This window comes from Heterocephalus glaber, unplaced genomic scaffold (genome assembly GCF_053883595.1).
Source record: "Heterocephalus glaber isolate CG9 unplaced genomic scaffold, H.glaber_assembly_v1.0 deba00001600, whole genome shotgun sequence".
Classification (NCBI taxonomy): Eukaryota; Metazoa; Chordata; class Mammalia; order Rodentia; family Bathyergidae; genus Heterocephalus; species Heterocephalus glaber.
Genome location: NW_028258372.1, coordinates 34,231,990 through 34,258,489, shown reverse-complemented (window position 1 = coordinate 34,258,489; position 26,500 = coordinate 34,231,990). Strand labels below are relative to the sequence as shown.

The following is a 26,500-nucleotide window of genomic DNA, read 5'->3' as shown; positions in this document are numbered from 1 at the left end:
TAGATTATAAATACTGAATGCTAGCATTGTTACCGTTTATGTAAATTGATAATGATGACAGTCATCATTATTGCCTATGCAGTGCAATGCATACTATGAGCTAGTTACCCTTTTGAGTAATTATTTAAGCTGATTTAGTTATCACTTAGTATGCAGTAATTACTGTTATCCACAGTAGATAGATGAAGATGAAGACTTTGAAACTTAGAGAGGGTAAGCTCCTCAAACTCATAGAACTAGACTGTGGCTAGAATGTGGCCTGTTCTACCTCCAAAGTATATATTTTTAGCCTTTAAGTTTGTCTTTTACAGTGACATCTTGTAAAGCCAAATGCATCTTTACTTTCTTTCCTAATATGGTATTACCCACCCCCATTCCTCAACAAGCTTTAACTCATCTTTACAAGTTATTCTCAACATGTCAGATTGGCACCTTTCTCCCATTTTCAAGCTGCTTTTAGTGCTAACCCTGAAACTTCTCTGTGAACCTTCCATTTTATCATCCTTTAGAGTCACCTACATATACTTCATACATGGAAATCAAAAATACCTATTGATAACGGGTTGTCTGTAAAACTCTTTAATCTGCCATTAAAAACTATTCATTATCTGACCCCAAATTTTTCTTCCTAAGTTTTTTCACCACTTGTATATAGTGTACTCAGGTCTCTAGACAAACTTTTCAGGATAGATTTCATAACAAATTGAATCACTGCAGATTATCTAGCTCTTAGGACAGTGATAGTAGGCTTTTAACAATTTTTTTGAATGAAAGTGTATTTTGAATTCTCCAGTTCGAAGCCTCTAATGTTTTTGAAAATCTAGTTTGCTTTTCAGAAGACAAGTATTTGTAACTCCTATATCATTGTCTATCCCTGACATACTTTAGCATTTCCTATAAACATTTCTTAAATTGAAATTATCAGTGAATTTGTTGAACTTTTTAGTTAGATATTAAACTTTTTAAAGGTTAAAACTGTAATTTTTAAGTTTGAAGTTAGTTTTGTTTAGGTTGTATCTTTTTTTAAAACAGATTTGTATTTGTTTCCTAGTAGAAATTTCGAAGTTTGAAAAAGTCTATACAGAACTTGTGTCCCTCGGGGAAGAAGTTGCCAGTTTATCTCGCACTCTTTTCACCTTGTGAGTTTCTGCTATAGCATTGGCTCTTGTTCAGCCAACGTAGGAACTTGGTATGGGATCTTTTGGTCTTCATATAGTACTGCTTGATTTCTATGAAAAGTGTTCATTTATTTATTCATTGAATAATTCTTCATTTATGTAGCACTCAATTCACATCAGGCATTATTCTATAGGTCAGATGATGAACATGCAGCTTCTGTATTAGTTTAAGTCAAATCAGAAGAAAGAACCTACTTGGTAATTCAAAATGGAACATTTAATTTAAATAATTTTAAATTATAGCATGGGGTGCTTAATTTTAATTGAGCAAAGGGATAGGCTAGTAAAGAATGAAAGGGAGCCTAAAAGAATATTGGGAGTGCAGTTATAAAGCAGCTGTTAGCTTTATAGGTATAGTATGTATAAAGCAGCTACTTGCTTTAGGGGTGAAAGGACTCAAAAAAGAACCCCCATCCACTCTCAAGGTTGAGATCTAGACCCTGGTGGACAAGGCTTAGCTATGACTTATTGGATAGCGGAGATGTTTCTTTGATACAGTACTGTCAGAATTTGTTGAAATCAGTCCTTTGAGTTGCTGAGGAAAACTACTCACAAGAAGAGGTACAAGAGAACTACTTGTCCCCTGCCATTGTGTGAAATTGCAACAACACAGTACCATCTGGGGTGCTGCCTAGGGTGAATGAGCCCTCATCAGGCAGGCAGTCTGCCTGGATCCAGAGCTTGGATTCCCTGACCTCCAGAACTGTGATGAATAAATTTCTATTATTCATAAGTTACCTAGTCTGAAGTATTTTATTATAGCAGCCTGAATGGACCAACATTCAGAATAAAGGAAGAAAATGATATGTAAAATACCAATTTATTAAAAAGACATTAAAATTTTTAAAAATGTTCAACTTTGTAAATCACCAAACTGTCTTCCCAAATGGCTGTACCATTTTGCATTTCCACCAGAAATGAATGAAAATTACTGTTGCTCCACATCTTCACCAGGCTATGATGATGTCAGTGGACTGGGTTTTGGCCATGGTGAGAGGTGTATAATGATATCTCAATATTGTTTTAATTTGTATTTTCCTGATATGATGTTAACATTTTCATATGTTTAATTGTCAACTCTATATAATTTGATGAGGTGTTTAAGACCTTCAATCTATTTTTAATTGTGTTATTTTCTTATTGCTGAATTTTAAGAGTTCTTTGTATATTTGGAACAGTAACAGTTTATCAGTATGTCTTTTGGAAGTATTTTCTTCCAGTCTGCACCTTCTCATTTTGATACATTGATAGAGCAAAAATTTTAAATTTTAATGAAGTCTAGCTTATGAATTTTTTATTTATAGATTATGTGTTTGGCATCATATTTAAATTGTCAAGCCCTAGATCATATACATTTTCTTTTATGTTATCTCCTTGAAATTTTATAATTTTGCATTTTAAACTTAGGTCCATGATGTATTTTGAGTAAATTTTTATTAATGGTATAAGGTTTCTATCTAAATTCCTTTTTGGGCTGCAGATATGAATCGATTGTTTCAATACCATTTGTTGAAAAAATATTTCTCTATTATTTTTACTTCTTTGTCATTGTTGAATTTTTTTATTTGATCCTATTTCTGGGGTCTCTCTTCTTTTCCATTGATTGGTTTGTTATTTTTCACCTTCACACAGTTTTTTCAATTATAAATTTTTTTACTAAATGTTTTCAGCATGTAGTGATTGCGTTCCTTATAGGGAGTTGGTACATATATATATATAAGACATCTTAATTCTGGCTTCATCTCTTTCTCTTCCCTCCCTCCCTCCATCTCTTGGTCCTCTTTCCCTTTGGAAAAGGTTTGTCTCCCTATTTCCTAATATCTTTTATTTTGCTCTTTATTTATATTTTTGGTTTCTCATATAAGTAGTATTAGTAGTAGTAGTAGTAGTAGTCAGTGGATATTATTGAGAGTCTCGTGATCATGGGGAGTATAAGACTATAAATCTTTGTATATTGAAAGTTTAAAATGGTGGTTATACTTTGTATATAAAGTATACAAATACATCTTGTATCCCAAGTGTATATCCTGGCTTTTCTGCTCACAAGATACATGATTATGGTCAATAGGTTTAACCTTGCCTCTGTGTCTTGAGTGTAAAATGGGAATAATGATGATAGGATAGACTTCATAAGATTGTTGTGAGGATCAGTCTTGGAACTTGAAATCCTCATGACTGCCTGGCACATGGTAAGCATTATATAAATATTTTCTGTTATTAATATTAGCAGTTAGTAGTGGTTTTTGTTAGAATTGGTGGCCTGGGATTGAAAGTTCCAAGTCCCGTCATTATGTGACTAAGCTGACAATTGCTGACCTCAATTGTTAAGTTTCTCCAATGTAAGAGCTGACAGGACCCAGTTACTGAATCTTTGCATGGTTCCCATTTATTATCATTTGTTTTCTTCTCATAGACTTTGATTAGCAGGGATAGCCCTTACCAGATGCTGGCCATTACAGAAATTTTGTAACTCAGAAACCATTCTCTAAGAAGCCAATTAAATTTATCAGATAATATTGCTTCTTGTTAGCAATGAGTGACTTCATTTAAGGATGACCATTAAGTGAGTAGGGGAAGTATCTACATGGCAGAGTGCTTTGGAATTTAAGTGTGCTCAGGGAAATCACTCTCTTTATAACATCTCATTTTGAGAATATATTTCCCTCTTGCTTCACTGTTGTTATTTTCTCAATAATAAGGAACATGCCCCCCCCCTTTTTAAAAAAGGCTTTAAACAAGTTATTTAAAGAGTTATATGTGTACAGATAGAAAAATTGAATATTTGCCTTTCAAAGCTATGTAAGCTTTCTTAGCCCATCAGGTTACACTTCAGGGATGGAAAGAGTTAATACAGTTTTAAAGATGCCTAATTTACAACCAGGGGTACCTGAAAGCTCTTAAAGACGTTGACACAGTGAGTTAGATCAACCCCACTTTCATTTCCCTCTAGTTCAACTTAGTAACATAAATAAATCCACGGTTTATAATTGTTAAATAGAAGTATTTGAATGCCTCCTAGTGGCATATTGTATACGCTAAAGAATTTTTAAATAGTATTTGTTGAAAGACTACTATGATAAACTAATAAAGCTCAAAAATGTGAAGTACTAAAAGCCATTAATAATAGTATTGCACATGGAATCAAGATAAATTGTTTTCCATATGAAATTGGTCAAAAATCTCACTGGAAAAAATAAAATGTGTGTTATAAAGATGAATATATTTACAAAAAATATGTTTTTGTTTCAGATCAAATTTTTTTTTCATTTAATGGACCTGTTTTGCATTTAAACATAGACAAGTGTTGCTGTTAATAAGCTTTGGATTGCTTTGTGTACATTTATTCTTTGGAATTAAATTAATTGTTATTATCGTGTGTGTTTCAGTATCTTTGTATAATCATGTATAATCATGGAGATGATCTTTAGAAAGTCTAGCTCATTTTTAGGTAGTTTTAAAAAATTCTGATTTTTCAAGTTGAATAAAAAATTATTTAATTGGCAACCATGAAATACAGGCAAGAGCAAAACCTTAAAATGATGAAAATGAATGTTGATTTAGTTACTACTTTAAATGGTAAAAACCTACTTTCCATGTATTGAAATGTAAGTTAAAAGAGAAAGGCACATGAAAAGAGTTCTGATGAGGGTCAGTAGGAGGGAAAAAAAGTGATATCCCTTTGTTAAGCATTAAAAATGTTTAATTAACTGCTTGCCAAAACAAAACAATTAAGATGGCAATTACCTTTAAAGTAGCAACAATGTAATTGCAGCTGTTGTGAGATAAAGCTAGGAAACAAAATGTTAATCTGGAATGAGCAGTTTAAATATGAAATTATGATATACTTGGCTTCCTGTAGTACAGCTGTCAAGCTTGGGCAGTTTGCTGGTCAATAGTGACATTCTCCGTGTCAGTGAGCAGAGTCTCTCGGTACCATAACCCATGGTTCACACATTACTGAAGCTCCAACTGTCGACCATTCAAGTCCCCTGGTATCATTGCAGCTTCCAGACTCTCCTGACTGGCTCATGTTTCATTCTTTGGCAATTTGCCCTAATGATATCCCTCAGGAGCTTTCAGCCGCTCTTCCTTTCCATATTTAATCGTGTTGTATTAATCTGTGTGACGCACAAACTGTACTGCACAAATTGTAATTTCCTACGATATTTTCTAAGATGCTCACCGAATTTTTCAGTTTTACTTTTATTTATGTTCTGAGTTTCAACCCCGAACTATACTTTCAGGTGGTCATAACTATCTACATATGATTCCCAAGAAACTACTTTTCCTGTTTATGTATTTTCAGAGGGGCCTGTGAGACATAAGACAAGTAGAATTTGATAAAGTAGAATTGATAAAGACAGTGTGAGCTATGTCATTGTGTAAATTGTTTTGTGATTATCATTCATCTTTGCTACCTTGAACATGCCTTTTTGTTTGGAGGGTCAGCAGCTACTTATTATTGTTGTCCTTTTACAAATTCTAGTTAACCGCCTGTCTCCATGGATCGGCTGCTCTGCTCTATCCAATGTACTGGCAACACATATACATCCCAGTGCTTCCTCCGCACCTGCTGGACTATTGCTGGTAAGCTGGGTTTGCCAGGCTTTTTTAATAAATCTGGGTTTCATAATTAGGAAAAAGATCCATTTATTTGTAGATATGGAAGAAATCACAGAAACTTTACCTTTAGATTAGTAGTAAGTATTGAAGAATGCTTTCATGAGTGTCAGAGTAGCAAAAATTTATACTTGGTAAACATAAAACTCCTCAAATTTTGTATTTCATCTGCAGCCATTTAGATAACTAAATGCATAGATGGAAAAATAGAACTTTAGTTTTTGGATAATAAAATTGAACAGAAGTTGTGGTATCTTGGAAGTTGTGGTATATTAGAAAATCCAATATCCCAGATGTCAGAATTTGTCTGGCAAATCTGCCAATAACCACATTGTGTCTGTCAAGGCACACTTTTGTTACTTTTATTTACCTTAAGACTCAGGTTCCTTTACTTGTTCTGTAGCATACTGAATACCAAGTACTGACAAAAGGATCACTTCTAATACAGGAATTCTCAACTTTCTAATTTAAGTCAAAATTTCAGCCTAACTCCACTATGAAAAGCAGTGTTGAAAAGTTTTGAGAGTAATGCTGAAGAGTTCATTGGCATTAGAAAGAGCTCTCAATGCTCTTACCAAATGAATTCAGTCAGGCCTCTCTCTGGACATTATGATGGCAATGACCAGTGGTCCTTATTCTCTTCCCATGGAAAAGTCTTTGAACTTACAGTGAGGCTGGGCAAGGATTAGACTCTTAACATATAGCAGCTTTGGCAGTTTCCTTAGGACTAATGGATACAATGTCGTCTTCATTGCACAGTCATCTTTTGCAGGCATAGCTTAATCTGTAATGAATTTGATGAGATCTTTTACCCTCTAAACCATGTGTGAAGGGCATCATTTTGACCTTACTGTATTTTCTTCTATAATGGCTAATTTTAGTAAAAAAACAAAGCTCTTATTTAACTTTTTATTTCATGAAAAACAGATTAAGGTATTAAAGTGATGTAAGTGTACACATACAGGACTTTTATTAGGTCGGAACAAGTGACTGTAATGACAGGACACGTACTTGGCCACATATTGATTACTCTGCTATTTTGTATGCTTCCACAGTATTGATAATGCTGTGAAATAGGTGTGCAGTGACCTGCCACTGCTTTCTTGCCCTTGGAGAACTAGAAAGGAAAAACAGTTTGTCGGACTATAGGAATGTGATTTAATTATATTGTGAGGTGTCACACACGAGTTTAAGTGTAAAGCTAGATCTGTAAATAGGCTTTTTTGATTTTCACTGTGGAGTTTTCCTTTGACCAACATGTCTACAATATTTTACTGTACTTGAAGGCAGAGGCTGCACTTTGTTCATGTTGACATATGCAATAGATCTTTACGTGTAGTGTTTAGTAATTAAAGTTTATTTTAAAATTTTTTACAAAACTATTTGAAAATATATTATATACTGTTTAAAATATATGTCATTTGTGTTTCAAGAGCTAAAATTTCTAATTATGAGGTTTAGAATTACATTGTATCCTGTTATAATGGTAGTACCATCTTAATTTTTCTATAAAATATTCTCATCTCTTAAGTGAAACGCCTTTCAGCTCATTTCTCTGTAATGCACATTTAGGATGTTCTCAAATGTTACTTAGAAGCTATTCAGTGATCTGTGCTAATTCTTTCTAAAAGTGTCTTTGTGACACTTTCTATCTCTGTCATCAAACCCTTCTTTTCTGCCATTTCTCTTATAAGGAAAGAAGTTTCTTCTGTGTTTCAGTTCCTGGAACCTTCTTTCCTGTTCCGAAATATTTTAAATTAAATATTGTCCAAAATAGCCTTTTAGACAAGTTCCACAGCCTCCCTGTGAGGCATCTCTCTGAGCCAGAGTGTAGAGCAGTGACGCCTAAACAAGAGACTCTGAAACTTCTTGTACTTAGGGTTACAATAAGCTCAGTTTCCTTCATAGGAACTAGACAGTAGAGCTTAGTTTTTTAAAAGAAGTAGTTAAGACTGTAGCTTTCTTCCGTTCCACTGTTAGAAAATTTGATGAGCTAAACAGTTTTCTAGAAGAAATGATTCTCTTCCCTTGGTGTCCTTGAGGTTAGAATGATATGAGTATAGTTCTCTCTGTTCTACAGTGAGAAAAATCTTACAGATTTTCTCCTTAATCTCATGTGTTTGAATAAATAATATTTTATATTCTAATTCAAAATAGTACCACAAAGGCTTGTAAGGAGTAGATGTAGTTTTATTAACTTCTTGGAATGATTGGAACGTTCCAAATTTGAGATAATCCTAGTTAGCGTATTTCTGTTTTTGCACCTGGTAGCTTTGGTGTGGTGTAGACTGTGGAGAGCCATAATGCCATCTTGTGACCATGGATGAACATCGCATCTTGGGCCATGGATAAGCCTTTCTATTTTGTTGCTCCCTCTGTCCGTCCATCCATCCATCAGTCCGTCTGTCCATCCATCCATCCATCCATCCATCCATCCATCCATTTGTTCATTAACACTTAGTGAATACCTATTTGCCAACCTGTGAAGATGTGATGCAATGGTTAAGACTTCTTACCCCTGGGAGATTCACGTATAGGAAGAAACACATACATAACGATACGTATACATGCTTATATGGTACCTACACATGTACAGTAGCACAGAGTAGTTCTGCAGTACTGTAAGCACTATAGCAACAATGAAAGAACTGTGAATGGAAAGATAAGAAGAAGTGGCTCACAGTCCATGGCAGGTTAGGAAAAGCTCTGGGGAAGAAGTAACATCAATTGCATTTTCCTTTAATGAATATAATAAGAGTATGTAATTTGGCAAGTCTACAATATTGCCAGGTACTGTTGAGCTGTCTAAATCTGTAAACACATAGGAGCTGATGTGACTGCAGGATCAGTAAAATTATAATAGATTATTATTTGTTTAGGGATAGTTACATCAGTCTTTTATTTAGTGTTTATAGTGACTTGTCTTTCAATGAAACAATCAGATTTAGGTTCTAAGAGCAGGTTTTAGAAAAACAAATGGAAAATTGTGATCTCAGATTGCTCTAATAGATTGTCCTTACAGTCTGTGTCACAGGCGTCTCTTTGTAAGAAAAAAAGAAAAGCTTTCTTGAGTAAATATTAATTGCCACCAAAAGGAAGAAGCAGTCGTAACAGAGCCTTCTGTATCCCATCTTTTGAAAATAACTACTGATGGAAAGATCTAGGACAGTTTTGTACATGGGTTATAAAATATCTGTGTTGCTAAGGGTCTCTTCTGGATTTATTAACACTGTAATCTAATTAGGGAATTTCAGCTGGGGTTGCAAAATTAGTTTTCATGAGATTTGGCTTATTGTATGATAGGGTATACACAATTCAGTGAGAAAAAATGAGAGACACCTATACAATTAACTCTGTAGTTTGTAAAATATCATGATTATTTTAGAAAATTATGCTGTAGATTAATAATATTTTGTAGTTCAAACATTTATATGTTGGATTTTGCAAGACATCTGTGAGGAAAAACCACGTGGAAATTCCCAGTGATTCCATAAAAAAAAATTTCCAGTTTATTATTAAAGTCTGCATGGGAGCTTTATCTTGAATTTTAAATTCTAGTTTAAGAATTTCTGTCAACTCATTGTTTACATTTCAAAAGATAAGTTTTCATAAACTTAAAGGATGTTTTTGTTGGTGTATTTCCTAGGATTTTAGTAGATTAGTTAGCAGTTTTGGCTATCATTTTATGAAATTTTGATCTACAACGTCCCTCTAACATCTTTAAAATGGACATAATAATTATTATTTTTAGAAGTTTGATATATTTTAATGAATACTCTTCTATGAAAATGTGCTTTGGAATTTTAGATACTATGGACTCTCTGTCTTATAAATCTTGTGGGTAGAATATCCTAACCAAGAGTGGAAGTTTCCACAATAACTTGAATAATTTTATACTATTTTGGATGTTTGGATGGCTTGACATATTTAAGACTCTGGGAGTTGCCTAACTTGTTTTGTGAAAATTTCCCAAACTTGGCAATGAGAGACTAGAATACTGATAGGCATTTTATGTCTTCTCTGGAGTCCCAGAAGGAATCCCAAGATGAGACCTTGAACTAGGAAAGTAACCAGCCTTTCCTTACTTTAGCAAAAGTGGAACAGCCCACATTTTTCACTCCTGTTTCCTTTAGAAGGCAGAAAATCTGTTAGGTCTTAAGGATATCAAGGCCTATAAATAAACCTCAACTTTTAGTCAAATGAAGTATCCAGAATATCAGATCAATTCCAGATGGTCTGTTGCATAAAAATTAAAGAATAGGAAAGAGCAGAGCTACTAAAGGCAAAGATAACTGAGGATTAAAATTTAGTACAATAATAAGTAATAAACTAGAATGTACAGGGTAATCAACATTTCTATTTGGATATATAGGTTACTGTTTACCCATCCTTGAATAAATTTGAAACTCTTTGAGGTTGCTTTGAAATCTGTAGAATGTTCAAGATGCCTGTTAGTTTTATCTGTTAGTGATTCTCAGTAACAAAGTGAACTTACCGGAATTTGGCAGCTCTGTTTTAACAATGATAATGATGTTTAGAAAATTATGCTAATCTTTTGAAAAAGAGGATTATCTCTTTGGATTAATAGAAAAGGTTTGCATTAGTAAACAAAGATGTCTATAAAAGAATTAACCAAAACATTTAATTTTAAATAGTTAATTGTTCACATATCTTCTGTCACCTTTTTAAGACATCTCTCCATTCTCGTGGTTGAATAATTTCCTAGCAGATATTCCTAAAATTACTAGTAATTCAGATTTAACGTAAATTACTTAATGTATATATTCTGTGCTAAAATATAAGACCCACAAGGAGGTATATCCCATCTGTATTGCTAATTATTCTTCCCAAACCCTGTCTCAAGGCCTGGCATGCATATGTTCTAAATATCATGTTTTGAATTAATTCAAATAATTCTCACACAAATATTTTAAATTTATTATATTTTTACTAATATCAGTGAAAGTGGAATAAATCTAAATTTTATATTAGAATTTTATATTTATATCTGAATCTATATTTTATAAATATAAATAAAGGATAATGTATGTATGCAAGGGCAAAGATCACACAGTAATAGAGGAACTTTTGTATTTCTGTACTTGTAGTTCCACAACAGTACCTTGTATACAGTAATGACTATTTGGTGACTAGCTCAATAAGTGTTTGGTGATATAGTAGGTATAAATTTATAAAGTTTATTAAGAAAATCGTTAAAATAAGAGTCTAATTAAGCAAAGATGTACAAAAGAAATGCAATAAATTTGGTGATTATTTAGGATATACTTGCTACAAAGTATATGAAAAAGATTTAACTCAGACTGTGGCCTAGACCCTACTACTTTTATTAGATAAAAAAATATTTTTTAGGGATTATAACTCTTGATTTCATTATAAATCACTTTGTGATTTTTCTGTATAAACTAATTTTAAGTATAGTAATGGCCTCTAGGATTAAATTTGAATATATTTAAATATCTATAATTTTGAATATTTATTATGTGCTATGTTGGAACTGAACCTTTAATAAATTTAATTTTTAAGTATTTAAGCTACTTATACTATTGTTTCACTTTTAATGAACTATATGAATCTGTAAATATTTATTTATATTTTGATTTAGTGCCCCAATGCCATACCTGATTGGAATACACTCCAGCCTCTTAGAGGTGAGTATTTTTCAAACATGAGATAGTGATAAAATTAATTCATTGAAGATAATGCTTAAAACAGTTTTGTTTGAAGACTATCAATTCCATAATAAACAGTGGCAAATTTCATATTTAGGATATACTTAGTCATTTTCAAAAGGTAAATTTTAAATAATTTAATTTAAATTAGTATACCAATGATCATTTTTAATAGCAAGAAGCCCATGAAAATAGATTATGTTTGGTAGAAATTATATGGTAAGTATTAACTCTAAAAATTTTAATCCTTGATGAACCGCTTTTTTTTACGGCAACTTGAAATTTCTTATTTCTCTTTTTCAGTACTATTTATAAAAATCAGAGCTTACATACTTATTATTCACAAAATGGAACATTTTTATTTTGTAGATTTCATTATTTTCCATATTCAGTATGCTTTTTTTTAAATTTTTGGTACCGGGGATCGAACTCGGGTCATTGTGCCACCACTGAGCTAAACCCTCGGCCCCCAGTGTGCTTTTTAAAAGCATGATTTTACCCCACTTTTTAATTAGAATATAGCTTTTTTGTTTTAATTTTTAATTTTCAGTCCTATTGGAGAATGTAAAATTTAGTAATCTTTTCCATTTCTATCACATGGTTCTAAAATAATTTTTGTCAGAGTTACATTTTGCTGAAAATCCTTGAACTTTAAACACCTTGAACTTGAAATCAGTGAGACTTCCAGAGAGGTCGTCTTGTAAGATTAACTTCTAAAGAGTAAACAAAAGACTTGTATTAAAACAGAAGATATGGATCAATTGAGTGACATCATTATGCTGGCTGGTTTCATTTTACTCATATACATTTGTCTTTTTGTGGATTGTGCAGATAAACAATTTAACCTAATTTTTAATAAGTAGGTTCTGAGGCAGGGTGGTTTTCTTATTAGTTTCTGACATTGTATACATCATTGATCCTTACTTTATTTATGTATTGGTATATTGATATATTTTAAAACCCCTTAGGATAATATTTTGAGTCATGTCCCTACGGAAGACTTAGGTTATGGAATTCTACCGTTGCTGTAATTTCAGATATTTTTTCTTTTTGCAAAATGCTAGGGCAATATTTTTGTTTTGTCATTAATATAAAATATATTTTAATGACTTTTTAAGTGATTTTGCTTTATTTTTAATATTGAAGTCTATGTTGAATAACTTCAGGACTCCTTATATTTTATTCCTTTTTAAGGAAACTTATTTTTTATAAGCTAAGGTATTTATAGTGAAAGCACAAAGTATATGAAATGAGTTATGAACAAATAGGTATTTGATATATTATTAGATCACGGAATACATATATCACTGTCATTTTATTGATTAGTTGTTGGACTTTATACAAATTTAAAATATGTATGGTTGAAATTTTTTTTTAAAGTCATTAAATTTGACTTTTATATTACTGTAGTATATAGCTATATCTACTGTGGTAGGATACATATTTTTACAATGTATTTATGGAAGTGGAAAATACTTAAAACTTTTGGTAGTACCTCTTAGTGTTATAATGTGTGTATGTGTGTGTGTACATGTGTGTAACGATTTTACACCAACTTTTAAAAGAAATAATTTGGCTTTTCTATGAAACATTTTTTTGGTACTGGGGATCGAACTCAGGATCTTGTGCTTGCGAGGCAGGTGGTGGCACCACTGAGCTAAAATCCCTGGCCCCAAAGCTCTTTGAAACTTTTTTTTTTTGGCTTTTCTAAACTTCTATAGAAAAGGATAGAATATTTTAAGTATTCAATTACATTTATCACATATTTATTGGCTACTTATAAAGAAATCCAGTACTACTTTTTTAAGGAGCAAATTTAGGAATTATTTACTTTTTGAAAGTACTGTCTTAGAGAAACTTTAAATTGTCTCTTGTTATTGAATATGAATATTTGAAGACATAACAGCTTGGCTGAAACACTGTACTTTTTATAACCGAGACTTATCCAAATATCTTAGTAGGTTATTGATTTATCTGTTTTAATAGTGAATGAGATGCTATACTTGGCACTTTAGGGATTTCTTTAAACCAACTGGGTATCATTTAGTAATTTTTTTCTTAATCTGTTACAAGATGATAAATATCTTGAAGTTCTGTTTTTATTACTAGACAGGTTTTTTGAACTGAAATCTCTATCTTTTGTGCTTTTAACTTTTATAATATCTTACTAAAATATGGATGTAACTACTTAATGTATCGAGTAGAGATCAGTAATTTATTTATATTGTTTGCCAGTTTATAGCTATTTTTTTCTAGGAAGAATAAAAATATTTTATTCTCTCTCATGGCTCAGAAAATTTAAACACCAGTTTTTGCTTTTGTTTTTTTGTTTTTGGGTATTTTTTTGGTACCAGGGATCGAACTCAGGACCTTGCGCTTGCGAGGCAGGCATGGTGCCACTGAGCAAAGCCCCTGGCCCTCAACATCAGTTTTTAAAAACTTACGTTTTATTGTCATTAAAACTTTTTAATACTCTTATGTTATTGATACGTAATGACTATGTTCATCAAGGGGAACTGGTAGATATACAGATAGCATTTTGATCCTTTTTACTTCCCAGTTCTCTGTCCTCCCTCTCGTATCTCCCATTATCAGTTTTATAAACTACCAAGCCTAGTTGTTCCAGTCTTCTTTGAAATCTTCCTTTCCTTTACTTTCATTGAATTGTGAATTATGGATGATGAGAAATTTCTTTTTAAAATATAAATTTGCTTTCAAAATAAAGAAAGAGGACATTTGGTTCTCTGAAAAACCTTCTTTAGGGATGAACTCAAGACCAAGGCATATAGGTGATTAAAAATAAATTAGTAGAAGCTACAAATAGGAGGTTTGTGTTTTTTGTTTTAATATACAAAGGATTCTAAATTAAATGTTGTCTCAGAGTTTTAAGTTCACATGATTGCTGCCACTGTATCATTTCTTTGCATCAGTAAGCTTGTGTTCATACCGAGATTATGTGGAAGGTTGAATATAGAGGGAAAGGAGTTACTGACTCTAACATCTTATTGTTGTTCTTAGTAAGCCTTTCAGTCTATGTACAATGATATTTTCTTATTTTTGAAGAAAAAACTTTTTTCATATTCTCTCACATTAATTTTACATCTCCTAACAAGATATAAACAACTGGGATACAGAACTATGAGACAGGGAAAGGGGGTGCCATTTGTGACTTTCCATCTATATTTTGAAAAAAATAGCTAAAGCTTAATTTTGAAAGAAAAATAGATAAAATACTGATATTAAGTTTTCTTTTCAAAATATTTAAATTATATACTATTTTTCCTTTTTTTTTTTTTTTTTTGCATATGTAGCTCTAACATCAGGGGACTCCCAGTCTAGTGAATAGAAGTGAATATGTTTTTCTTTTCTTTTTGAGTGATGCCTTAAACAAAATTTAATATTCAGCTAATGTCTAATTTTGTAAAACTAGAAGCAATTTTGAAAAAAATACATTTCATATTAATACCAATTTATTTAGACTTTAATGCTAGTATTATCACTAAAAACCTTGTGTGCACATAGCTATTATTCCTGGCTATTTAGATAAATTCATATGTTCCCTCAAAAACATGTCAAGCTTCCAGATTATTTTTATAGTTTATTATGTAAAAGCAACTTAAATATGAAGATATTGTAGTTATGACATACTTATCCCATAAAATGCCATTAGTGTAGGTAAATTTTGCTTATAAAATACATTATTCTTGTAGTTATATTGGTTAATTTATATATAAGCTCAGGGTTCTATACTTATACCTTTTAACATATGTATATACATAGTCTGTGAATATATTTACCAGTTTTTGCAGTACTATTAATAGTATCACTAGCAATGATTTTCTTCTAATGTCTTAGAAGTAGCCATCTTTTAAATCCTACTTTATAATAATTACAATGTTTTCTGTAAGATAGATTTTTAGAATCATGTGTATTCCTGACTATCCTCATGGTACATAATTATTTCTTAAAACATAGAAATTCCCTTTCTTAGATTATCATTTCCCTAGAAAATTTAACATTCTTCCAAATATAAAGAAATCTGTTGTGAATGGATCAGATAATTTTTAATTAATATAAAATAATTACATGAGTCACTTTAAGATTTAAAATATTTAAGTAGTAATATTTAAGAATAACTTCTTCTAGAAAGACACTTTAAAAAATATCACATTAAAACTAGTTATTGACCTATTACTTGCTGACCAGTACAATTATAGATTTCTAAATCCATGGATATGATCGATTAGGAGAACATTGCTTATCACTGAGGAATAATACTATTTCCTATATTTTAAATGAGATTAAAATAATTCAGTAATTTAATTATATGCTAATTTAAGTAGGACAAATGAATCATAAATGTTTCCTTTATTTAAAAATATAAAATTCTAATTTGTGGACATAGTGAGATTCTTTGATTGTTTTGACTATGTTTTCAAATAAGTTAAGACTGTCAATCTGATAAGACTATCAAATTTAATTATTAACATTGAAATTTGTGGAAGAATATTACTACTAATAAATTCCATATTACTACCTTCTCTGTTCTTTCCTCTTATTCCACTTTCCATCCTCCTCTTCATTTATTCATTTAAAATATACTTTAATACTTTAGTCATGGTTATTGGATTATGTTGCCCCTGTACTATGATTTATGCTAAAAATAGGTATAGAGCTGGGCATAAATTCCTGTATCATAGGATTGGTATTAAACTGATAAATTTGAAAGGCTCCAATTTTTTACACTTTGGTGCAGTAGTGCCTGTTTTATTGTAAGTCTTGGTTCTGCTTTCTCTTTGGTAGTTAAATTAATTCAGTATTAGATTAACAAATATTCTATTTTTAACAGTTTTGTCAAATCTTTTGAATGGATTATAATCAAGGTAAAACTTTATGTTTTTATAATGTCAGATTTTCCTGTTTTTATTTTCACAAACTTTGTTCATTCACATAATTTTTGTGTGTTTCCAAGCTCTTAGTTTTCCGAGGAAAATAAATTTATGAATAATAATAATTTTTTATAATTGTGTTTTTTAAACAGAGAGTGAAAAATAAATCATTGGAAGATGTGGTTATGTTAAATGTTGATACAAACACTTTAGAATCACCATTTAATGACTTGAGCAACCTACCAATTGATGTGGTAAGTCTGAAGGCTTTTTGGCAAGCATATATATTTTCTCACAGACCTTTCAGTTACTAACAGTTATTTTTCCTACTTTTATTTAAAATAAAAGGGTTGTGTATGTGCGAGAGGTGTGAGAGGAATCAGTATAGGTTCTATTTTTAATATTTTTGCCTTTTGGCAATGGAGGAGATGTTGAATGGAACATCATATTCCTTATTGTAAAAGTAGGATCATAATTAAAAAGCTAGATGCATTCATTAGGCAGAGTTTCTTTAAACGTAAGTCTCTTCATCTCATCTTAATCATTATATTACAAAGTAGGCATTTCTGTCTGCCTGGTGGCATGTCTTGCAAAAGAATGAGAGAGTTTTTGAAGGCAAGGAGAAGAAGGGGGCCAATTATCGGCTTTTGCTTCCCTGCCACCTGCCAGCGCTTTTCCTTTTAATTAATGATCTGATGGCACTGGTCAATATAATAAGAAATGCTTGTACAGTTGGGGTCAGAAAATTCTGGCTTTGATCTCCCTCAACTTTCTGAAACATTTATTTGTTTTCTCTAAATTATTTCAGTTTTATTTTAATCTTTTCTATCCTGCTGAGGGCTGCAAGAATGAAAACCTACACTGTCATTTGCTTTGGCAGAGCAAAGACTGCTTACTTAGAATTCTATTTGTAAATTAAACTGCAAACCCAGTTTGTCATAAAAGACATCTGATCCTTTTGAAATGACGAAAACTCTCTTTTGTCTGTAAAGGCTGATAAATTAAGTGCCAGTTCTCTTCTGGGCTTTGATCTTGCAAAGGGTTTGTGTGTGTGTGCATGCATGCGGATGCATGTGTGTCTCTAGCTCATAATGGGACATATTCTGGATTTCATGTTCCAAAAATACATTTTTTGCCTTAATTTTCTTTGGTATAGGCAAAATTGCAACTAGTTATATTTTTATAAATAGTGTATTTAATGACTACATAAATACATCTATATAACACTTCTCTAAGTTCAAATAACTCTTTAAAAAATAAAGGCATCCATTGCTTAAATAAATATTAAAAGTACCTCTAAATATATTTTTCAGAATATTAAAAGTGCCTTGAAATTCATCATTAAGGAGTTTGAGAAAGTGAATTTAAAAGTCTAAAATTCAGAAACATACAGCAATACTAGCCTTGATTGTTCTTATGGCTAGTGATAAAAATATGATTTCAAAGTAAAAGGTTATTTGTGCCCATAAATACCCTAAATACTTGTTGACCTTGAAGTACATTAAACTGAACTGCTTTATCTTGCTGTAGAAAAATTTATGCTAGGTATGAACAAATCCAAACTCAGGGAAATGAACAATTACTGTATTCTCTTTTTAGCTCATTATAGCTAGATTGCCTCCTCATAAAATTCTGCAGAAACTGCTAGAAATGATTATTCATTTAGAAACCTCTGAAAGTATTCTGGATAGAGAAATCATTATGAAAATAGAATCCCAACTTTTAAGAATGTTTTCTTATGTGTGTTTCCTACTATTAATGCCTTGAGAAAGGATTATTGAAGATTAAAAATAAATAAATAAAAAGAGAAATTCAACTTTTTTTCTGTATGTTGTTAAAAGTTTTATAGTCAGCTTCAAAGAAGGGATTTTTTGATGGGTGATTCTTTTTTAATTGAAAAGTATCGTAAAATTAGTTTGGTAAATAAGACAGTTATTTAAATATGTGAGAGAGTTAAATACTACTCACAAAATATATAAATTTAAATACATAAGATGACAGAAGAGATCATGTAGTTTAGTTGTAAGCAACTGTATAAGCATAGCTGGAATATTTAAAAATTAGGTAAAAAGAAACATTGAAACAGTGTAGATTGATTACATACATACTTGAAATTGAAGACCACAGACATAGAGACAAATTTCAAAACTGAACAAATCTATCTAGCAGATAGAGCTAGGACCATTTGTTAAAAGTATGAGATATTTTAAAATTATAGTAAGTATTCTAAAAATAGGTGATTATTCAATTCATCTCCAATAAATTTAGCTTTTTCATCAGTTTTCCAAGGCTGTCTCTTATTGTTCTGAAGGAAATATGATGAAGTATCACAGCATGTTTGTAAAATGGCAAATATTTTAAATGAGATGTGTTAAAATCACAAATGACCTTACTGAAGTTTTGTGTGTGATTTGAGTTAATAAAATACACTAGAACCCTGAGAAATATTGCTATTGGTATTGTTTGATTGTTTAATAAGTTAACTGAGATTTAAATGAAGGGCCTTTTAAAATCACCCACTGAAGCATTTAAATTATACTTACAGGCTAGATGACTTTCTATGCATGTGCACTCTATTACTGTGTCCGATTGACCAGTGATCTTGGCTGTTCAGAGGTCATTGGTCACAGTTGTCCTGAATTACCAGTTCTTTTTTCCTGTGGACCCTCTGCTGTGTTGCATGCTGTAATCTTCTTAATGGCTTCATTCCAGTATTCACACATAATATTTTAGATTTATTGACTGTTAGAAATACTACCATGCCAGTAGCAGTTCCGCTACTCTTAAGGTATTTAAAATTGGAAAAATAAATCAGAGCAAAGCTTTCAAGAATCCTTTGTTTTCCTTAAGGGAGGGGAAAAAACTCTCTTCCTGTCTTCTGACAAGAACACTTGTTTTTTGATTTCATCATTTCACTCTAGATTTGTATTACTAAAACAAATAAATATTTTTATTGGGAGTGGTTTTAGTGATACTGACTATTACATGATATAACATTTTAAAAAGTAGATGCATTAAAATATACTTCTGTTTTTGTGTGTAAATATATTTGACTATATTATTAGTGGCTATGTAAAGAGATCTTCAAACATATAGTTTGAATGTTTTGAAATACTAGATTTTAGGGCTAAGTAAATGTCTATCAAATATTGTTTTGGCATGTTTAAAAGGATGGGGAAAAAGAACCACTTGAATTAAATGTAACATTTGAAACCTCAGATGAGTTCATTTTAAAAAATAGATGAAACTTCCCATTCCAAATATACATACAAATTTACTTTTGATTACATAGTAATTTAAAAAGTACTTTTAAGGTATTATCGCTCATTTGAATTTTTATCATCTTTAACATTTTCAAATGTAAATTGGATAAGTGTTAGTATTTAAAAAATAATAAATAGGATAATCCACGTATTGGAAATTAAACTAGTAAGTAGAATTCTGTAACAATATTCAGGAAATCTATTCTCACATGTATGTTAAAGTAAACAGAAACTGCTGCATGAGGAAGCAGCTTAGAATTGACATTAAAAAAATGCTACATTAGTTATAGTATTCATTACAATAGGCAAGTGAATTTTGACCTGCATTGCTTAACTGTCTTTAAATAACTTTAACTCATTAGATTTTTAAAAATAACGTATTCTGAAGTAGGTCCCAATGCTTATCCCTATTTTAGGTAAGAAAATCAAGACACAGGAAATACATTGCTAATAGTATATTTAAAGCATTAGTTCACAGATTAGTTTCAAACCTATACCCCAAACACTAAACATGGTCCCTCTCATATAAATCTTCTATACAATATAATAGCATTTAAAATTTAGTATAGAAACTTATTGGCCATTATCTTATTGAGGAAATACCAGCATGATGTATTTGATTTAAATTATCAGCACTGTGTTTAAAATATTTTCATTTTGTACCTAATAGTATTGGAAAATAATTTTTTATTTTTTTATGAGTATGCATGGGAAATGTAATATATTTAGGAGTACAATTCACTGTAGATCACAGTGTTTAATAAGATAGTAATGTTTGCTTTAAAAATGCTTTAGCATTTTTAAGTACTAAAACAATAGAAAATCTTTATTATAAAATGGCCTTATTGAAAATGCCATGCATGTTTTAGCGAAGCTTTCAAGTATTACATGAAGGAATATGTTATGGTTTCATAGTGATGCGAAGAGACACAAATTACTTGGAATCACCAAAATTATATAAGCCTAGAATTGGAGAAAACCCCTAGACTTTTGACTTTACGTAAGATTTTTGGATACCTACACTCTACTGAGTTCATTAGGAATGCATTTTGAAAAGAATTAAATTAACTTTAAAAACATTAAAGACTATAAACCAAATTCTTACAGCCATGCAAATTGTCAGTAGATATGTTTAGTTCACTGAATATTTCCTCTAATCTAAAATGAAGGTTTACCATGTTAAATGTCATAATATATGTTATAAAGAATAAAAAGGCCCCAGAGAATATTTATATTAGTTCCAGCTTTGCTACAGTCTGCCATAATCCTGTAGTGTCTAATGATAAGTGAAGTCCCTAACAAATTTCTCGGGTGGCCGTGTTAGAAAGCTAATACAGTTTTATCCAGCTTATAGCAAAGTTTGCCATCTGTTTTATTTAGTGTTTAGGACACACTTCAGGAGACAAATCGTGCCTTCAGTTTGTCCCTGGAGAAGTGTAGTCCTGCGCAGATGCTTTCCCTCTGGACTGGTAGCTGTTAGGATTCAGGCTGTGCATTGCCCCCACCGTACAGCCTCATGTGTCAGGTAGTAACCCTACTGTTAGTAGGCATTCAGTAAATGGTTGTTGAAGGGAAATAAGATTGCACTTGTTTTATCTTTTGTAATAGAAATTTGCTTTTAAAATCTCTGTTCACAGTTACCTCCCAGAATATTTTGTAAGGGTATTTTTATTTGACTTTCATAGTAATGCAAAGAAGAAACTTAGAAACATGTTTAAATAAACTTTTTTGATAGATGATGGGAAACAGGGAGGTAGACCTGTTGTGGATGGGAAGGGATCTGGGATACAGGGAGGGGGAACGAAGGGAGGGGCAGGGGCAGTAAAAGGACTAAGATGTAATATGCGTGTGTGCCAGGTCCCCATGATGAATGTATTACGCATCACAAACATGTACTAATTTTTTAAAACTTCCCAATTACAAAAATAAATAAATCAGTAATAGTTCATTTGACTGAGTACAACCTTTTATTTCCTGAGTCTGGAAAAGGACAATCATCATACATCTGCACACTAATTGATTCTCTGTGGAAACTCATTGTTCTTTCAAGTGTTTATTTTCAGAGATGTGATTATTTACAGAATAATTTTTTTGTTTATAGATAAAATATTGGAGATTTTATTATTTCCCTAGTATTTTCTTGGTGTATACTGTATTTTTTAAAAATGCAAACCTTAAATGTAAAAACAAAACAACCTCCCCAACTTTAAATGTGCTTGCAAACATTTGAAAGATCTTTGTTAATTGATAGCAACTGAGTAAAAGAATCTGTTTCTCCTATCACAATGATCCAGGCATTAGTAATTCCTTCCTTTATGTCTCTGTACTTTTACCATTTCTAAAGGTGATTTATTGTTTGTTTCCTTTAATGATTTTAAGTGCTTATGAAGTCCTTTTCCTTCCTCATGGCTTTTTATTTCTAAATTACCTAGCCTTCTTTTAATCCACCCTTCCCCACCCTATATTATCTTAATAGCATGCTTCTCTCCTTCCTTACTGCTAATATCTTTTAAAAGGGCAAACCTTGATTTTTAGCTTTTAAAATTATTTTCAATTTATTCTAGCCCTATGAATTCTTGACTTTTCTATATGCAAAAAACTTCTGTGTATGTAATACTGAGAGCACTGTCACAATAGCTGTTTACAAGTCTTGCCAATATCATAACTTGGTGAACTTCAAATGAACTATGTTGCTGGTGCCCACCATAGATATTCTGCTTGACTAAACTCAAGGAATAAATGTAAAAGTGTGCTGGGAACAGGTTATTAATTTGCTCATTTATTCACTCATTCAGTCACTCATTGAGCAAGTTACTTATGAAGCACCTACTGTGTGCCTTTATTGTGGTAAAAGCTCAGGATGTAGTGGTGAATGAGAAAACAGACTCTGATTTCATAGCTCTTACATTGCGTGAATAAATACACATCTAGGATTACAATTGAGACAAATATTATTTTAAAAAAGGAATAAGATGTCATGGAAGAGAGTTAACAAGGCAGTCCTAATTTACATTAAGAGTATGATAAGTAGACCGGTCCCATTCTAAGCTCACTGATACAGGGAAAATAAAGTACGTACCTCTGTGGAACAGCAAGGAGTTGTCTTCTTCAGTAGTGTATAGATTATTGAGAGCTCAAACGTTCTTGTCTAACATAATAGTAAAGTCAGTAAACCTGAGGATTCTTTTTCTATGGTCTGGCAGGACCTAGGTGCTGTGTCAGTTGCACTGAAGGTTAGATTTCAGGCATCTGTATGAGAAACAGTTAGAAGCTTGGTCCCTATTCTTACTTCATATGTCTCATATATCCTTTTGAACTGTTTGTTCCCTTTTAGGTGATGTCTTAACTAGGGCACAGTCTAAGCTGCTGTAACCGAGAGACCTAAACATGAACTCTTAGATTTAACGAGAAATTTATTTCTCTATTGTGTAATAATTAAGAGGAAAGTTGGCCAGAACTGTGGGGCAAATATCATCCTCAACACCAGGCATCCATCTGCAGGTTTAAGGTAGCTGTCTACTACTCTTTGTCTGTCTTGCCCCTGGAGAAAGAGAAATTTAGGGAAGGGTACTCATATCTTTCTAGGGGAAGAGCCTGAAAGTCATTCCTCAGTTCATATTCCATTTGTCTGAACCCAACCATGTGGCCACACCAAGTCATAAGAGGTATTGGGAAATAGCTAGGTTAACAATGTACCAGTCAAAACTCGAGATTTGCATTACTGAAGAAAGGGAGAGTAGATGCTCATGGACTGATAGCTTTTTCTGCTACCGGTAAGCCAAAGTAAAAATAATTCTAAGGTCAATGTCATTCTTACCAGTCCACAAACTCAGGTCAGCCTTTTGTGGTACATTGAAGCTCAGTGTGTAAGGAATATCTTTCTGCATAAGTGGCTAGAATAATGAGTATGAGTAAGCCCAAAGAAGTAGTAGTAGGAAAAGCATGTACAAAGGTTGTGTTTTGGGGAAGAAGTTGGTGAATTCAAGAAAAGGAAAGGCCTCTCATTGTAGTGTGATGAACAAAGGAGGAAAGTACCAGGGATGATCATAAAAGACCCATAGTTCATGTAAATTTTGAATTTTATAGAAAACTCAAGAAGTTTTTAATTTTTAGTGTTTGTTTGCAATACATTATAGTTACACTGATTTTGGGGAATTGGTACTCATATATAGCATATCTTGATCATTTTCAATCACTTTATCCAACCTCCTTTCATCCCTCCTGCCCTCCCCCCGATTCCCTGTTCATCTCTAACAAGTCTGCCTTTGTGTTTCCTAGCATCTCTCTTTTATTTTACTTGTTTATTTGTTAGTTTTAGGTTTCTAATAGAGAAACCATTGACATTTAACTTTCTGTATCTGATTAATTTCACTTAACATTATGGCCCAAGCTCATCCATTTTCCTAAAAATGACATGATTTCATTTTTCTTGGTGGCCAAATAGTATTCCATTGTGTGTATACACCATATTTCAGTGAAGATTTCGTGCAGAGGAATAGTGTTAACTTTGTGCTAGAAAAATATCTTGAGTTCTGGATCTTAAAGATTATTGGACTTAATAAATTAAGCAGGAAACCTGATTAGGAGATCATTACAGTAAAAGTGCACAGTGAAAGATGGTAGTTACTTGAACCTGATAACTCCAAGGATTCAGAGAAAAGTAGACAGATTTGGAGGGTATCAGAGAAGGCCTTGGTGAATTATTGCATATGGGGGAAGGAAAAGGCTGGGGAGGACGTACAGTGTTCTGTTAGAGCAGCTGATGGTTAGAAGTGACACTGATGTGTTGAGCTTGAGGTGGATGGTAGGTTTCTGTCACTGTGACAAAATACTTGAGATAAACAACTTATAAGAAGGAAAGGTTGATTTGGACTCACAGTTTCAGAGGTTTCAGTCTGTAGTTGGCTGACTCTGCTGCTTCTGGGTCTATAGCAAGGCAGTCTACCATGGTGGGAGCACTTGGCAGAGAAAGCCATTCATTCTTTGGTGGCTTGGAGGCAGAGAGAAACAGGCAGGAGCCAGGTCCACACTCTTCCCTTCAGGGGCATGTCTCCGTGACCTAACTTCTGGTAAGTAGGCCCCACCACTTAAGGACTCTGCTACCAGCTTTCAGTAGCAGTGTAGGTTGGGAACTTAACCTTTAACACACGGGCGTCTGCAGGACATTTCAGATCTGAATTATAGCAGGGAGGATAAGAGCAATTTTGTTTTTTTTAATATTAAGGTGCTGCTGACAGGAAATAGGTTCAAATGATACCATATTAATTAGAGTTTGCTACATAATTTAAGCTTACAGAAGCACTGTAATGATACCCTTTATAGATATTTATGCCATATGCTTTTCATTAATTAAATGTTAAAGTTTACTAGTTTAATCCTCAAAGAGAATCTTGTAGAAAATTAATAAGTAATGAGAGAATTGTTAATTTTGTTTCTTAAACTGAACATTAAAAAGGTTAAAAAGTGTAGGAATTTAATATCTGATTCATATGATAAACATTTCACAAGAATAAAAATTAAATTTATACCTTTATTCTAAAGCAGATTACCATTTGAAATTAAATTTTCTAAATGTATGCAGTTTTTAGAGGACAGTTTAGTTATATAAAAAGAGATTTTAAAACACCATGGGGTAGAATGGAATTTCTGGTTTTAGTGTTTTGAGGAATCTCCATACCGATTTCCATTGTGGTTGTACTAGTTTATATTCCCACAAGAATATGGAAGGATTCCTTCTTCCCCTCAACCTTGCTAGAATTTGTTATTATTTGGATTTTTGGTGGTGGTAGCCATTCTTTCTGGAGTAAGATAGAATCTCAGTGTTGTTTTAATTTGCATTTCTCTAGTGGCCAGTAATACTGAACATTTGTTTATGTATTTATTGGACATGAGTTAAAGTTATCACATTACAGTAATATATGAATACTCATGCTTACAGAGGCACAATTTATAATAGCTGAATCTTGCAAATAGCCTATTTGCTCATCAACAGATGAATGGATAAAGAAAATATGCTATTTATACACAGTGGAGTAATACTCTGCCATAAAGAATGATAATCCTGATCATTTGTAGGAAAATGGATGCAGCTTGAGACCATTATATTAAGTGAAATAAATTACACAACACAAACTTAAATATTACATGGTTTCTTTTACATAAATAAAAAATATAAATAAAATATAAATAAAGAACAAAGTAAAAGATAGATAATGGGAAGTGGGAAGAGCTCTTTCAAATGAGAAGGGGAACAAGATATGGAGAGGGGAGGGAAAGGGGATTAAAAAAAAGAATTGAAAGAAAACATGGTAATGGGGATTATGGAGATGTGAAGAGCACCAAGAGGTGGAAGGAGCAGGAAGGGTTGGGAAGCGTAGAAGACACAAAAGAATTAAGAGGTGCTATGTGCATGTACCAACTCCCCACAGGAAATGCTATCCTTATATACTGCAAACATTACTAATAGAGCAAACACTATAGGGATATTTTAAATTGTATAGGCTACCTAAATATTATTTTTAAACAGTGATTTTTATTTTCTTACTATGATGTTTGTCTTTGTGATTCTAAAAATAAAATTAAATATTTTAGGTATAGCAATTATTTATTTTTACTGTAAAGATGGATCAAAAAGTCGAGTAAGAGAAAAATACATTATTCCTCTGAAAAACAGCCCCTTTATGTACTCTGCCTTTCTGACTTGCCTGGTTTGCATTATTATTTCATTACTTAGACTGTGTGCACATGGCTGGCTCGGACTCTTAATTTATACCTGTTTGCTCTGTTTACTCATGTAATTCCCTCCTTTATTCATAGTCAGTTCCGTACTAAGAGGGTAGAAGTGGAGAACCTGTGGTAAT

At 32.1% G+C, this 26,500-nt stretch overlaps 1 protein-coding gene across 20 annotated transcripts in view; it reads left to right on the top strand.

Annotated features, from left to right (window-relative positions):
- Nucleotides 1–26,500, top strand: part of Dennd1b (DENN domain containing 1B) — a 226,966-nt gene that overhangs the window by 120,459 nt on the left and 80,007 nt on the right. For all 20 annotated transcript variants that reach the window (XM_087193853.1, XM_087193844.1, XM_087193842.1 and 17 more), the window contains 3 exons: nt 5,665–5,765; nt 11,422–11,467; nt 16,530–16,631. In XM_087193853.1, the coding sequence (XP_087049979.1) occupies nt 5,665–5,765; nt 11,422–11,467; nt 16,530–16,631 (249 nt within the window). The remainder of the gene's footprint in view (nt 1–5,664; nt 5,766–11,421; nt 11,468–16,529; nt 16,632–26,500) is intronic.